The 12,083-nt window shown below is 64.8% G+C and overlaps 1 protein-coding gene across 2 annotated transcripts; it reads left to right on the top strand.

Moving 5' to 3' along the window:
• The first annotated feature begins 6,866 nt into the window (after nucleotides 1-6,866).
• Nucleotides 6,867-9,321, top strand: CDKN1C (cyclin dependent kinase inhibitor 1C). 2 transcript variants are annotated; one of them, XM_027532268.1, is made up of 4 exons: nucleotides 6,875-7,034; nucleotides 7,217-7,845; nucleotides 8,379-8,515; nucleotides 8,621-9,321. In XM_027532268.1, the coding sequence occupies exons 2-3, from the start codon at nucleotides 7,227-7,229 to the stop codon at nucleotides 8,510-8,512; spliced, it is 753 nt and encodes a 250-aa protein (XP_027388069.1). In that variant the 5' UTR covers nucleotides 6,875-7,034; nucleotides 7,217-7,226; the 3' UTR covers nucleotides 8,513-8,515; nucleotides 8,621-9,321. The 2 variants fall into 2 exon arrangements, 1 of the variants encoding a protein (XP_027388069.1); XR_003509397.1 differs by having other exon boundaries at nucleotides 6,867-7,034; nucleotides 7,217-8,515.
• The last annotated feature ends 2,762 nt before the right edge of the window (nucleotides 9,322-12,083 follow it).

The raw sequence follows: 12,083 nt of genomic DNA, 5'->3' as shown, positions 1-12,083 counted from the left end.
TCCCCAGTCAGATGCTCCCGCCTAAGGGGCCCGCATGTGCCCACATGGCTCCAGGCCCTGGCTCCCAGCCCAGAAACCAGAGTTACGATTACTGATTTGGTTGTTGATGTTATTAGGTGGATCAGAGTTCAGTTCGCAGACCAGGGGTCAAACCCAGGCACATGCCAGTGAACGCGCCCAGTTCAAACCACTGGACCACCAAGGGGCTCCCCAGCTGCTCTTCAGGAGGAAGGGCCCTGCAGCGGCTGCCCAGGCCCTGCAGCGGCTGCCCAGGCCCTGCAGCGCGCAGCCACCGGCAGGCCTTAGAGGGGGGCTCAGACCAGCGACCCCAGTGGAGGGGGCGAAGGCAGGGGCACTGGGGTGAGGCCTGGCCCCTGGCGGGCCCTGAGGAGAAGAAGAGAAGGAGGGTGGGGCGTGACGGGGCAGCGGGGAAGGAGGGAAGGAGTGAGGGGAAGGGAAGGGCGGGGTCGGGCCTGGGGAAGCGGGGAGGGGAGGGCGGCAGGGCTTCACCTGGGGTCTGTGGCTTCTTTGCCTCCCCCGTCCCCGGCCCTGCTCCCTGCTCCCTGGCTCCCTGGCTCCCACACAGCCCTGGAGACAGGAGGGGCCCAGCGCTACTTCCCACTAAGGTGTGAGTGACACCTAGGGGTGCCAGGACGGTTTTGAAACTGAGGCTTCCCGGCTCCACTTCCACACTGGGCAGGCCCCCACCCCAACCTTAGACTTGAGGCTCAGGGGTCACAGGGGATGAGGCCCTTGTCCGAACCACCCACACAGTGAGGAAGGGGCAAGGTGCGCAGGCGAGGGCGGGGGGCCGGGCTGGGGCACGGCTCGGGTCCCGTGTGCGCGCTGGGCGGGCTGCAGCGGACGGCGGTGCCGCCAGTGGACACCAGGGGGCAGCAGGCCTCCAGTCTCCGGCTTCGGGGCCGCGGAGGCCGAGTGGGGAGGGGGCCGGGGCCGGGGCCGGGGCGGCCGCTCACGTGCAGGACGGCCCCCCTGGCCTCAGCCCCTCTGCGGGGAGAGGGGGGCGGGACAGACACCCCTGGCGCCAAGCGCCCACTTTGCCCAGCCCTGGGGAGGGCCGGCTTTCACCTCCTGACCCCTGTCCTGATCAGCTGCTGCGCTCACCTTGGAAACTCGCCCAGGGGGAGTTGGGGAAACGTGAAGAAAGAGTGGACAAGGGGGAGGGGACGGGTGGCTAGGGCGGCAGCGGCTCCTGCATCCTGCCCTGACCCGGGACGCCCCGGGGCTGGCCGCCCAGTACTGGGTCAGTACCAGTGCTCAGTGGGGTCTCAAACAAGGTCTCTCTGAGGCCCGGAACCCCCTCTCTTGTTGGGTGACTGCAGACCAGGTCCCGCTGGGGGGCGGGGTGGGGGGGGCGGGGGACGCGCTCACACCTCCTCCCTGGCATTTCAGCTGCTCCTAAACCAGGTTGGGTAGGGGAAGCAGGGTGGGAGGTGGGTCCCCGGTGTACCCGGGTGGACAGAAGATGCTCATGGGGGACCCCACTAATTCAAGAAGACGAGACAGGAAGTGGGGGGCATCGTGGGCATGAGGTCTGGGGATGGGGGCAGTTTATTCCCGAGGTAGGACCGTCCAGTCTGTCTCCTGCGGGCGAGGAGGAGGGAAGCCTGGTGGGGCTCAGAGCTGACCACAGAGGGGGTCTGAGGTGGGCCCTGGGACCCTCCTCGGTGCCTGCCCCCTGCCCCAGGACCCCCTCCTCAGCCCTGGGAAGCTCTGTCTGGAGCCTTGGGTGACCAGGGTCTCCGGGGCCTTTCAGGACTAAAGCCAGAAAAGTCCGCGGCAAGGTGGGACGGGGGATCCCCCTGCTTGAGACCCCGGGGAGAGCGCGGAGAGCCGCCCCGGGCTATTTTGGAGTTGGGGCTGGGGCGCTCTGGGGCCCAGGGCTGCTCCTGTTCCCCCTACTCCCCCCACCCAGGGCTGCCCAGTCCCTCCCGCCGACTCAGGGGAGGGGGGCGTGAGGACCCCGGCCCGGACCCCCGAGCACAAGGCCGTTCCTGTAATCGGAGCTTCGGATTCGCATCGTGCAGCTTGTGGACGCGTCAGCGGAGGGAGGCCGGCACCTGCGGAGGACGTGCCTGGCAGCGGCCCGAGAACAGCCCGTCCTGGGGGGGCCGGGGGCGGGGCGAGCCAAGCGCGGGAACTCGGTGCGGGAGGGACAGCCCGGCCGCGCGGGCGCTGGGCGCCGGCCAAGTGCGCCGGGAACCCTCCTGAGCAGGCGCGGGGGCTCAGAGCCGGTCGGGCCGCCCATCGCTGGGGGCTGTCGGTTAATCTGTAACTCTCCATACCCCTTGGAGGCCCCATCTTACAGACGAGGGAAAGTGAGGCTTAGAGTGGCCTGCGGGCCGGCCCGGAGCCTTGGTGCGATTCGCTACTGCGGGATGCGCCTTAACACCCCCGGCACTCTGCATGGGCTGGTGGAGGGCCTTGCCCTGGTGGGCGCCAGGTGGACAAGCTAAGACCTACATGGGGGAAGGAAGACTTGACCCAGCAGGAGCATGGTCAGCTCCCTGGTGGGATGAACCCTAGGGGTCAGCCATCCCTGCAGGGCTTGGGAGCAATGTCAGGGGAGGTTGACCTGTGGGCTCTTGACTTCTTTCCTCTCCTGCTTTCCTGCCTACCAGACCCTCAGAGGAGTCCAGGGGGCTGGGCCAGGGGCACGAACCAGCTGCCCTTGAGCGCTGGGTGACCACAGGCAGTGTGCTTAACCTGTCTGAGCCCTGGGCTCCTCTCTTGGAAAATGGGCATCAAAACGTCTCCCTCTGCAGGTTCTGGAAAGGTTTATGAGGCAAGGTGCCCAGCTGGGGTGCAGGGCAGGCTGGAGGTCGCTGACAGTGCGGTGGGGGAGCTGCAGAAGCAGTCATTTCACAGAGGTTCTCCACTAAAAAGGTCAATTCCAACGCGAGGTCAGCGTTCACCGTGTCCCTCCAGACTTCTCAGATGGGGCGCCGCTCTGTATAGCAGTTGGGGAGCTGCTGGGAGGGGCACAGACACAAGAGAGGCCCAGGAGAACTGTGGGGGATGAGCCCCCCAACACACACTGGCCCAGTGGGACCCCCAGGAAAAGGGGATTTGGGGCAGCTAGAGAGGCGGCTTGTGGGGGACTCGGCCAGCAGGGGGCAGCATGCGGCTGAGGATGGCGCTTTCCAGGCACCAGGGACCAGGCTCCCGCTTAAGTCCAGAACAGCTCCCTCTCCCAGCCTCAGCCTCCACAGCTGTAAACAGAGCCCACAATAGCCATGACTGCCTGGGGGGCCTTGGGAGGACTAAACCCCACCGGGGCCTTGACCACTTTAAGCTGGAGCAGGCCCTTGGGTCTTCCCCAACCTTCGCTCCTCGCCTACAAAGTGCCTGCCTGGGTATCCCTGGGCCATCTATGGGAGTCGGGGGAACCAGTGTCTGTCGCAGACACCCCTCATTTTTACAGTGGCTGAAGATGCTCTAAAAGTTCATTTCGCACTCCCAAGATGGTCACGTGGGTGTGCAGAGGGCACCGCTGGGGCTGGGGGAGTCCCACGCTGGGGGGGGGGTCCCACTCTGGATGGGCTTTCGGGGCTCCTGCCCCCTGCAGCGGGGAGGCAGAGGATTGCCCTGCGGGCCTGGTGGGGAAGTGACCCCTACCCACGTTCTGTAGCCCCCCCAACTCCCGGCCGCTAAGGGCTTGGGGAGAACCACGTGGTTCAGTGTGCTTAGAGGAGAAGGCAGAGGTTTGGTGAGCTCACAGCTTTTCCTGTGCCCTCCTCGGTTGGCCCAGGGTGATGCAGGATGCCAGCAGGGGGCCCGGTGCTTAGGCCTGCTACCCCGCCCCCCTCATCCCTGCTGCAAATAGGCTCTGCTCCCCTCCCCTCTTGCAGGGTTTGGGGGCAAGAGTAGCCACACCCCTCCCGGTTCTGATGCCTGTACAAACCTTTTTCCTTTTCCCTTGCTTTTTTCCTTCGGCTACATTTTTAATTACAAAAGTAGAGCCTGGTTGTTGTGCCTAGATAGATGCTCGCTCTCAGAGGCTGTGGGCCTCTTCTCAGGGCAGAACTCAGCACCCCCCCACCCCCCATCCCAGGTTCAGGGGGGACCTAGCCCACTCCTGGGACCAGCAGGTTTAGTAGGCCAGTGGGTACCACCCTGGATCAAATTCTAGATCCCAGACTCAGAAAGTCACCTCCCTTCACTAAGAAGGTGGCCCCGAGAGGAGGTGTCCCCAAGGCCCCTGGAGAAGTGTTAAGTAGGAAGTCAGAAGCCTGGTGGTGGGGCGGGTCTAAACCCTGCCTTGCGGCCCTGGCGGCTCACCCAGGCTCTCTGCTCCCTCCCCTGTAGGACAGGTGGGCTCAGCGAGGGCCCCCCCGCCCCACCAACCATCTTGCCCAGGGCTCAGCTGCCCGAGGGCTCCACGGCTGCGGCACTGTGTGACCTGGTGAGATGGCACATCCACCCCTGATCGTGGAGATCAGGCTCTGGGTCACAGGCTGCTGGGCTTGTCACTGTGGAGGCTTGTCACTGGGGCCCACCTGCCTGGACTCAGCTGGCACCCATGGAGGTGTCCCGTGTGCCCCGAGGTGGGTGGGGCGGCCCTCCCAAGCCGCTCCACGGATGATGCTTGCGGAGGGCGGGTCTCGTGGAGGCCTGGTTTAGGGCCGGATCCCGGTCGTGTACGAGGAGCGTGCTAGGTCTCCCGCCCTGTGGGGCCCTGGGCGGACAGGTGCTCACCCCACGCAGTCCCCGGGGTCCAGAGCGGGACTGGGAGGGTGGCGGCTTCTCTCTTGTGGAAAGGAGACAGTCTGGAGACAAAGCCTGGGTTGGGAGTTGGCCCTTCCCTGGCCTGCCTTCCTGGATGGCTGGAGCCGGGGCATTCTGACCCGGTGGGAAATCCTAGGGGCGTGGTTCCACGTTATGTGTTCACTGCCCACTGTGATCTGTGCACACGGCCTCTGGGGAGGCTGGCACAGCCGTGGCACTCAGGTGGGGGGAGGCCCAGGCTGGGAGACACGAGCCCCACCCAAGGGATCCACAGGGCCAGGGCAGCCTTTGTCATTTTGTTTTTATTTTCCTGAAGGTAAAAATGTGTAGCATCTGTACTTGCTGTGGGAAATTTGGACTAGAGTGCACAAAAAAGAATAAAGAAATTGATACAAAGCATCACCTCTGGTCCTGCTCTCCAGAGCCAAGAGTGGTAACCTGTCCTGTCCCTCAGCTGGGTTGATGCCCCTCCCTTCAAACCTTGCCTCCCCTGAGCCACCTCCGGGACGTCTGCAGTGTCATCCCGGAGTCCCATTCCCCGAGTGTCCCGGAACCCACGGGACCCTGCGGGGGAGGCAGACAAGTGGGTTTGGGCCAGCCTCCTCTCACCTCCTTCACTGGGCCCTGGGCTCCCCCGGGCTCTGCTGGGCCCTGCAGTAGGCACCTAGCAGGTCACATCCCTGCCTGGGCTGCTGGAGGCACTTCCTAGGCTCTCAGCCCCCAGACAGGCTGGGCCAAGGGGAAGCAGATGAATGTGATGGTCTCCTGTGACCCGGCCCAGAGAGCACCAAGGAGTGGAGGCAGGCGGTCATGACCCTGCCTGGCAGAGCCTGCCCTTTCTGGGCTGGCCTCTCTGCCTGCCACTGTGGGTGGGCACACTAGCATTCTTAGGGGTGTACTTTTCAATTAACAATGTTTATGGGCACAAATGAAGGAGTGCCAGCCTTCCAGGATGGAGGAAGAGAGGTGCAGCTCTGGAGCAGAGCTGACTGCCCTCCCTCGGTGACAGAGATAGGGTCAGCATTCAGCACAGGCAGTCAGGGGCCCAGGCTGGGCAGGGCCAGGCCACCCCAGTGAAGCCTCCAGTGCCCTGTCCAATATGGAGCACTACAGCCTCTAGCCAGCCAGCCTGGGCAGTCCAGAGCCCCCCGCCCCTGGCCAAGCCCTGTGCAGCTGAGCATCCAGTTAGTGACGTGATAGGCACAGCTCAGGATAGGCACAGCCAGTTTCCCATCCACGGAGCAGGGTGGGCGGCCTCAACAGCTAGGGTCTTCAGACCCTGGCCCCAGACGATTACAGCTGGCCCTCAAGGTGTCTGCCACTTTCCCTCGGAGAAAACAGTGGAGCAGAGCTTTCCTCCGCCTGGTCCCCCAATGCCCTCTTTCTGTTAGCGCCGAAGGCCTTCGGTCTAGCAGGTGTTAGGGCTCCAGGTGCGCGGAACCCCGGCGGGTACACAAGCCTTGGGCGTGGCTGGCCGCGCGGGGGCAGCCGAAGACCCCCTCTAGCTCCAGTCAGGGACGAGCTGTCCGCGGCGGCTTCAAGGCCCGTCAACTGGCACCGGAGGCCCAAGGCCGAGCGCAGACGGCCCGGCTGGACGACCCCCGGGGGGCCAGTTGGGCCAGGCTGAACGCCGGTCCTGCCGGGGGGTCGTCGCCCGCCAAGCCCGAGAGGGCGCGCGGGCTGGGGTGGGGTGGGGGGGCCCTCGCCACCATCGCCTAGCAGCCCCCGCCTTGCAGACAAAGGAGCTGGCGGGGGGCGGGAGCGGGGGGTGGGGGTGGGGGGGGAAATGGGGCGAGGGGGCGGGGCGCCGCGGTGTCACGTTACCGCCCGCAGCGCCCTTTAACTCCGGCCCCGCCCCGCGCCCCGCCCCCGCCCCCGCCGCCGCGCGCGCCCCGCGCCCTGCCAATCGGCCCTCGCGCCCCGCCCCGCCCTCGGGTGGGTGTGTGCGCAGGGCCAATGGGCGGCGGGCGGGGGCCGGGCCGCCGGAGGGGCGGGGGTAGCGCGGCGCCGGCCAATCGCCGCGGTGTTGTTGAAACTGAAAATACTACATTATGCTAATAGCATCAGGGCCCGCGCGCGGGGGGGGGGGGGGGGGGGGTGGGACCCTCGCGTATAAAGGGGCGCGCGAGGACTGGGCGTTCCACAGGCCAAGTGCTCTGCGCTCGGTGGGTGCCAGCCAGGCCAGAGCCAGCCGAACGAGCGAGGACAGGCACAGAGGGGGCGCGGCCGCCGGTCGGACGACACCGCAAACGAGCCTCAGGAGCAGTCAGCTGCCCGACAGCCAGGTAGCCGCCGCGGCACGCTCCCGCCGCGTCCCTGTGCAAATGCAGACTCCGGTTGCGCGGGGTCTCACTTGCACGCGGCCCCCGCCCTCCTTCCCTCTTCTCCTCCTCCCTCCTCCTTTTCTCTCCTCTCCTGCCGCCCGGCCCGCGCAGCCCCCGGACACGTCCGACGTGTGTCTCCGCAGCACATTGGCAATGGAGCGCCTGGTCGCCCGCCGCACCTTTCCCATGATCGCGCGCACCAGCGCCTGCCGCAGCCTCTTCGGGCCCGTGGACCACGAGGAGCTGGGCCGCGAGCTGCAGATGCGCCTGGCCGAGCTGAGCGCCGAGGACCAGCGTCGCTGGGACTACAACTTCCAGCTGGATATGCCACTGCGAGGCCCCGGTCGCCTGCAGTGGACCGAGGTGGACAGCGACTCCGTGCCCGCCTTCTACCGCGAGACGGTGCAGGTGGGGCGCTGTCGCCTGCTTCTGGCGCCTCGTCCCCGCCCGGACGGCGCGGTCAATAACCCGCCTCCCGGGCCGCCGGCCGATGAGTCTGTCGACGGCCTCGGGGAGGCGCCGGCGTCGCCGTCCAGCGGCCCGGCCGTAGTGCCTGCCCAGGCCGCGGCCCCGGCGCCTCAGGAGGGCTCCGAGCTGGAGGCGGTCCCGCCGCCGCGCAGCCAGGAGCCCCAGGCCGAGCCGCCGCACTCAGGGATTTCGGGGCGCCCCGCGCCGGGCACTGCGGCCGCTGCCACCAGCGCCGCCGCTGCTGCCACCACTGCCGCCGCCGGAGGCGCCGCGATCAAGAAGCTGTCCGGGCCTCTCATCTCCGGTGAGTCCCGCGCGGCCCCGCCCCGGCCCGGCTCGGCCCTGCTTTGTCCGGCCGGCCGGGTTCCCCAGCCCTCGGGGGCCTCGCTTGGTCCCCGCCTCCTCCGTGGCGTTAAAGGGCCCGCACCGCGCGGGGCGAGGCTGCACCCGCACCCCGTCCCCACCCCGTGGTCGTGCTCTCGAGAGGTTCGCACGGGGGGGTTGGGAGGGCGCGCCCTGGTCCCCTCCGAGCACGGTCCTCGCCGGGGCCACCGAAGCCCCTCCTCGGGCGCGGCCCGGAGCCGCGATTGCGGCGCGGAGGGGGTTAAGCGCGGCGGTAGCCCCGGGGGGCTTGGCCGCGGGACAAGGGGAAATGCTTACACAGCACATTGCGCGGCGACGTAAACAAAGCTGACCCGCCGCGGACCTCGGCGCGGGCGGGGACGGCGCCCCCACCCCGGCCCGGCAGCCGCCCGCGCGCCCCCCACCCTGCCCCGGCCCCTCTCAGGCTCCTCGGCCCGCCCCGCCCTGAACGGCGACGCGCGCTGTCGCCCGTAGACTTCTTCGCCAAGCGCAAGAGACCCGCGCCCGAAGCCAAGGCGTCGAACGAGGTTCCTGGGGGATGCGCCGCGCCTGGCGCCGCTCCAGCCGTCGGCTCGGCTGAGCAAACCCCGCGCAAGCGGCTGCGATGAGAGGTGAGGGCGGCAGCCGTGGCGGGGGTGGGGGGGTGGGGCGGGGCGCCCCGCGCGGTCCTCGCGGCCCCTCTGTCGCCCCTCGTTCACCGCGCCTCTCTCCCGTAGCCTCGTGCTCAAAGAGCCCTGACGGAGCCCGTTGGGCAGTGGACAGGAGAGGAGCGCTGGGCCTCGGCTGGGACCGTCCATGTAGCAGCAACCCGCGGCAGCTGCCGCGAGCAGCGTTCGGTTTCGTGTTTAAAGTTTGACAACTGTGCAATGTATTAATAACGTCTTTTATATCTAAATGTATTCTGCCCAAGGAGTACACTGGTCCCAAGGTGTAAAGCTTTAAGAGTCATTTATATAAAATGTTTAATCTCTGCTGAAACTCAGTGCAAAAAAAATGAAAAAAGACAAAAAAAAAGGAAAAAAGAAAAAAAACCTGTATATTTGTACAAAAAGTTTTTAAAATTATACTAACTTATATTTTCTATTTATGTCGAGGCGTGGGCCGCTCTGCCACGCCGCAGCTCGGTTATTGGTTATGCCAAAGGCACCTCACTCGCATCTGGTTATCAACAAATGTAAATTTATTTTTTATAGCGTATTCTAGGGGGAGTGGGTCACTCACAAGCTGTAGCTGCCGTACAAGCCCATCTAGCTTGCAGTCTCTTCGCGCTTTCGCTGTCTCTTTTTACTATTATGATTATTTTAAACTTGAAGACAAATCTGTTTTTTAAAAAATGGTTCCTGAGCCGTCTGCACCACTGCCCCGGCTCCTCGTCCGCCGGGTTCTAAATAAAGAGGCCGAAAACTGCTGCAAATCAGCCCCTGTGTGCTTGTACTGCCTCCAGCTTTCACCCCTGGCGCCCCCCAAAAGTTAGGGAGTTAGAGCTCAGGGGGGCAGCCTAGGACGGCGGGGCACAACGGGGACTTTCTCTTGGCAGCGCTGGCGCGCGCCCACATGCACCAGGGCACTAATTTAGGGATGAGCGGCCCCGCCCTCGCTCTCGGTTTATCACACACACGAACACACACACACACCCCGTGCAGGGCTCGGAGTGGGGACCAAGACTCAGTTTCCCTGGCTGCGGGGAAACCACCCACACCCCGGCTGCCCAGTGGGACTCAGGTGGGCACCGGAGGGGCCGGGCTGGCCGCAGGCGCAATGAGCGGGACCTGAGCTTTTAAAGTTCTCGAGACCCCGCACAAGGTGGAACCTCGAGCCTCTCTGAAGCCCCCAGCTTCGTGGGCCCCGGTGTCCCCCAGGGTGGGGCCGCACGACCCAGATGTGTTCGTGGCTCGTTGAGCCCACAGTGGGGGAGGGGCGGGCTGCGGGGGAAGAAGGGGGAGGGGGAGACATGGGGAGGCGCCCAGAGGCAGGCGGGGGTGGGGAGAGATGCCATGAGCCGCGGCTTCGGTGGAAGAATTCAAGGCTCGGTCCACGCGCGCACCCATCAGCCTTCTCATCTCTAACTGCTCCCTTTTAGTCAAAAGGAGAAGTTTATTATATATATATTTTTAGTAGCTGACCTATAAACCCCTGAAAATTATGGCTTACAATGGAAAGGGTGACGGAAAAGAGCAAAATCCGACGGCTAGCGGTATTTTTGCTGGTGCCTCAGACCAGGGGAAGCAGAGAAGCGGTGGTGTATTTTCCTGAGTTAACTGTTTTTGGACTGTTTGCGACACTGATGTCCCCCACGGGTCAGGGTCAAAGGCTTGGCTGAAGCCTCAGTCCTGGAGGTTCACTTACCCTCCCCTAGCTGCCTGAAAGGGTGGGGAGGAGGGAGATGGAGACGGTCCCCAGGCCCAGTTGGGGCTGAGAAAAGCCCCCCACCGCCACCCAGGGACATGAGAGTGGGCCCCTGCTGCCTTCAGCACAGCCTGAATACACGGAGGCCTGCCAGAACTTCAGACTCCACGCCTCTCCTCCAACATGGGGGTCTGCGCTACGCCTGCCCTCCCCCTGCACACCAGAAGCCAGTGAAGCCCCGCTGAGCGGGGGAGGGTGCTGGGAGCCATCGAGGGCAGCGACACCCTGCCTGAAGGAGACTCGTGACTGAGAACAGAGTCTGGCCAGGGTGGGCACCTCCCCACTCCCAAACTCAGTGCCGCCCAGGCATCCTAGCCCCTGTCTGCCTCTCACAGCTCTAGCCCCCGCCTGGGACCTGCAGAGGCAGCCCCCTGCCACCTGGATTCCTGGTGTCACCGAGGGTGGCTTTCTCAAAAGCAGCGCCAGGGCTGTGTAGGGATGGGGGCTAGTCCCCTCCCCTAGGGGAAGGGACTCGCAGCAGAGACCCAGAGGCTGCCCCCCATAGGGAAAAAGCCCTGCATTTTGACACACATGTGTGACCAGGCAGCTTAATTTGGACCAGACTGGGAAGACAGAATGTAGGGCCTTTAACCATAAACCAAGGAAGGGAGGATAAAGGGCAGAATCTGAGGAGGAACTGCCCTGGGCAGCGATGGGCAAGGCACTTTAGCTGGGTGTTCGGGCATGGGCTGGCACCCATGTGCTGGGTGGGATGGGGCCTGTGCGTGGACGGAGGACCAAGGCCGAGAGGGAGACAAGGTGAGCGCATTGGACCCGGAGGGTCCTGGTGAAGCAGGAGAGTGGGGCCAAGGGGGCCGCAGAGGGAGGTCTTCCCTGGAGCTGGCCTGGCCTGCTTGGTGCATGTCGTCTGGGCACACAGTTTAAGTATTATTCAATGTAATCGTTCCTTTTAGGGTATGCCTCCCGGGCCTCCTCATTCCCTGGTGTCCCCCTGGTCTCCTGGACCTTCCTGGGTCTGATGAGCTGGAATAACTGCTGGATTTTGACTCTAGTCCGTAGGGAGCCCTTGGTGGGGGGTGGGCTGATTCATGGGGGACAGAAGCTGAGGCCATTTCAGAAAGCATCTTGAGGCTGCTGGGATGGGAGCGAAGTAGTGGCCACTTAGGGGCTCCTCTGGCGACCCAGGCAGAGGTACCAGGTCGGCAAATAATTCCAGAGCCTCTGACATGCCAGGCCCTGCTCGGGACCCCAGAGACACAGCAGTGCAGGAAAGGAACATGGTTCTCTGCTCGTTGGAGCTGCCTCCGTGGTGGGAGCTGACCCCCTAAAACCTCATGAGTGAGCTCCTGGGTGGTGTGAGGAGTGCGCAGAGCTGAGCCTGGGGCCTGGGGGCTACTGTCTAAGGGAGGCCACGTGGGGAAGCCCCCTCCCCACCCCGCAGCAAGTGCCACCTGAGCTCGGTGGATGTGAGGGGTGCTGGCCCCGAGGACTAACTGGAAGAAGACAGTCACAGGAGGGGGACCACTGGTGCAGAGGCCCTGAGGTCTGGAAGGTGGACTGGAGGGGCCGGAGCGGGGCTGCAGAGGGTGAGCTGTGGGATATAGTGGAAGGGAGAGCCGCTGGGGTTTGCTGGTGGCCTGGGCTGGGACTGGGAGTGCGGGGCCAGAAGGCCGGCAGGGGTAGGCCTGTGGGGGCCCTGGTCCCAGACACAGGTGAACGTGGGCCATTCCCAGAGCTCAGGAACCCTTTCCAGAGGAAGGGAGAGTCCCCCCGTTTTTGGACACAAGTTGTTGTCCAGGCTGCCCTGATTTC

Source organism: Bos indicus x Bos taurus, chromosome 29, assembly GCF_003369695.1.
Source record: "Bos indicus x Bos taurus breed Angus x Brahman F1 hybrid chromosome 29, Bos_hybrid_MaternalHap_v2.0, whole genome shotgun sequence".
Classification (NCBI taxonomy): Eukaryota; Metazoa; Chordata; class Mammalia; order Artiodactyla; family Bovidae; genus Bos; species Bos indicus x Bos taurus.
Note: the sequence above shows the minus strand (reverse complement) of the source record. Positions and strands in the feature narration are given on the sequence as shown.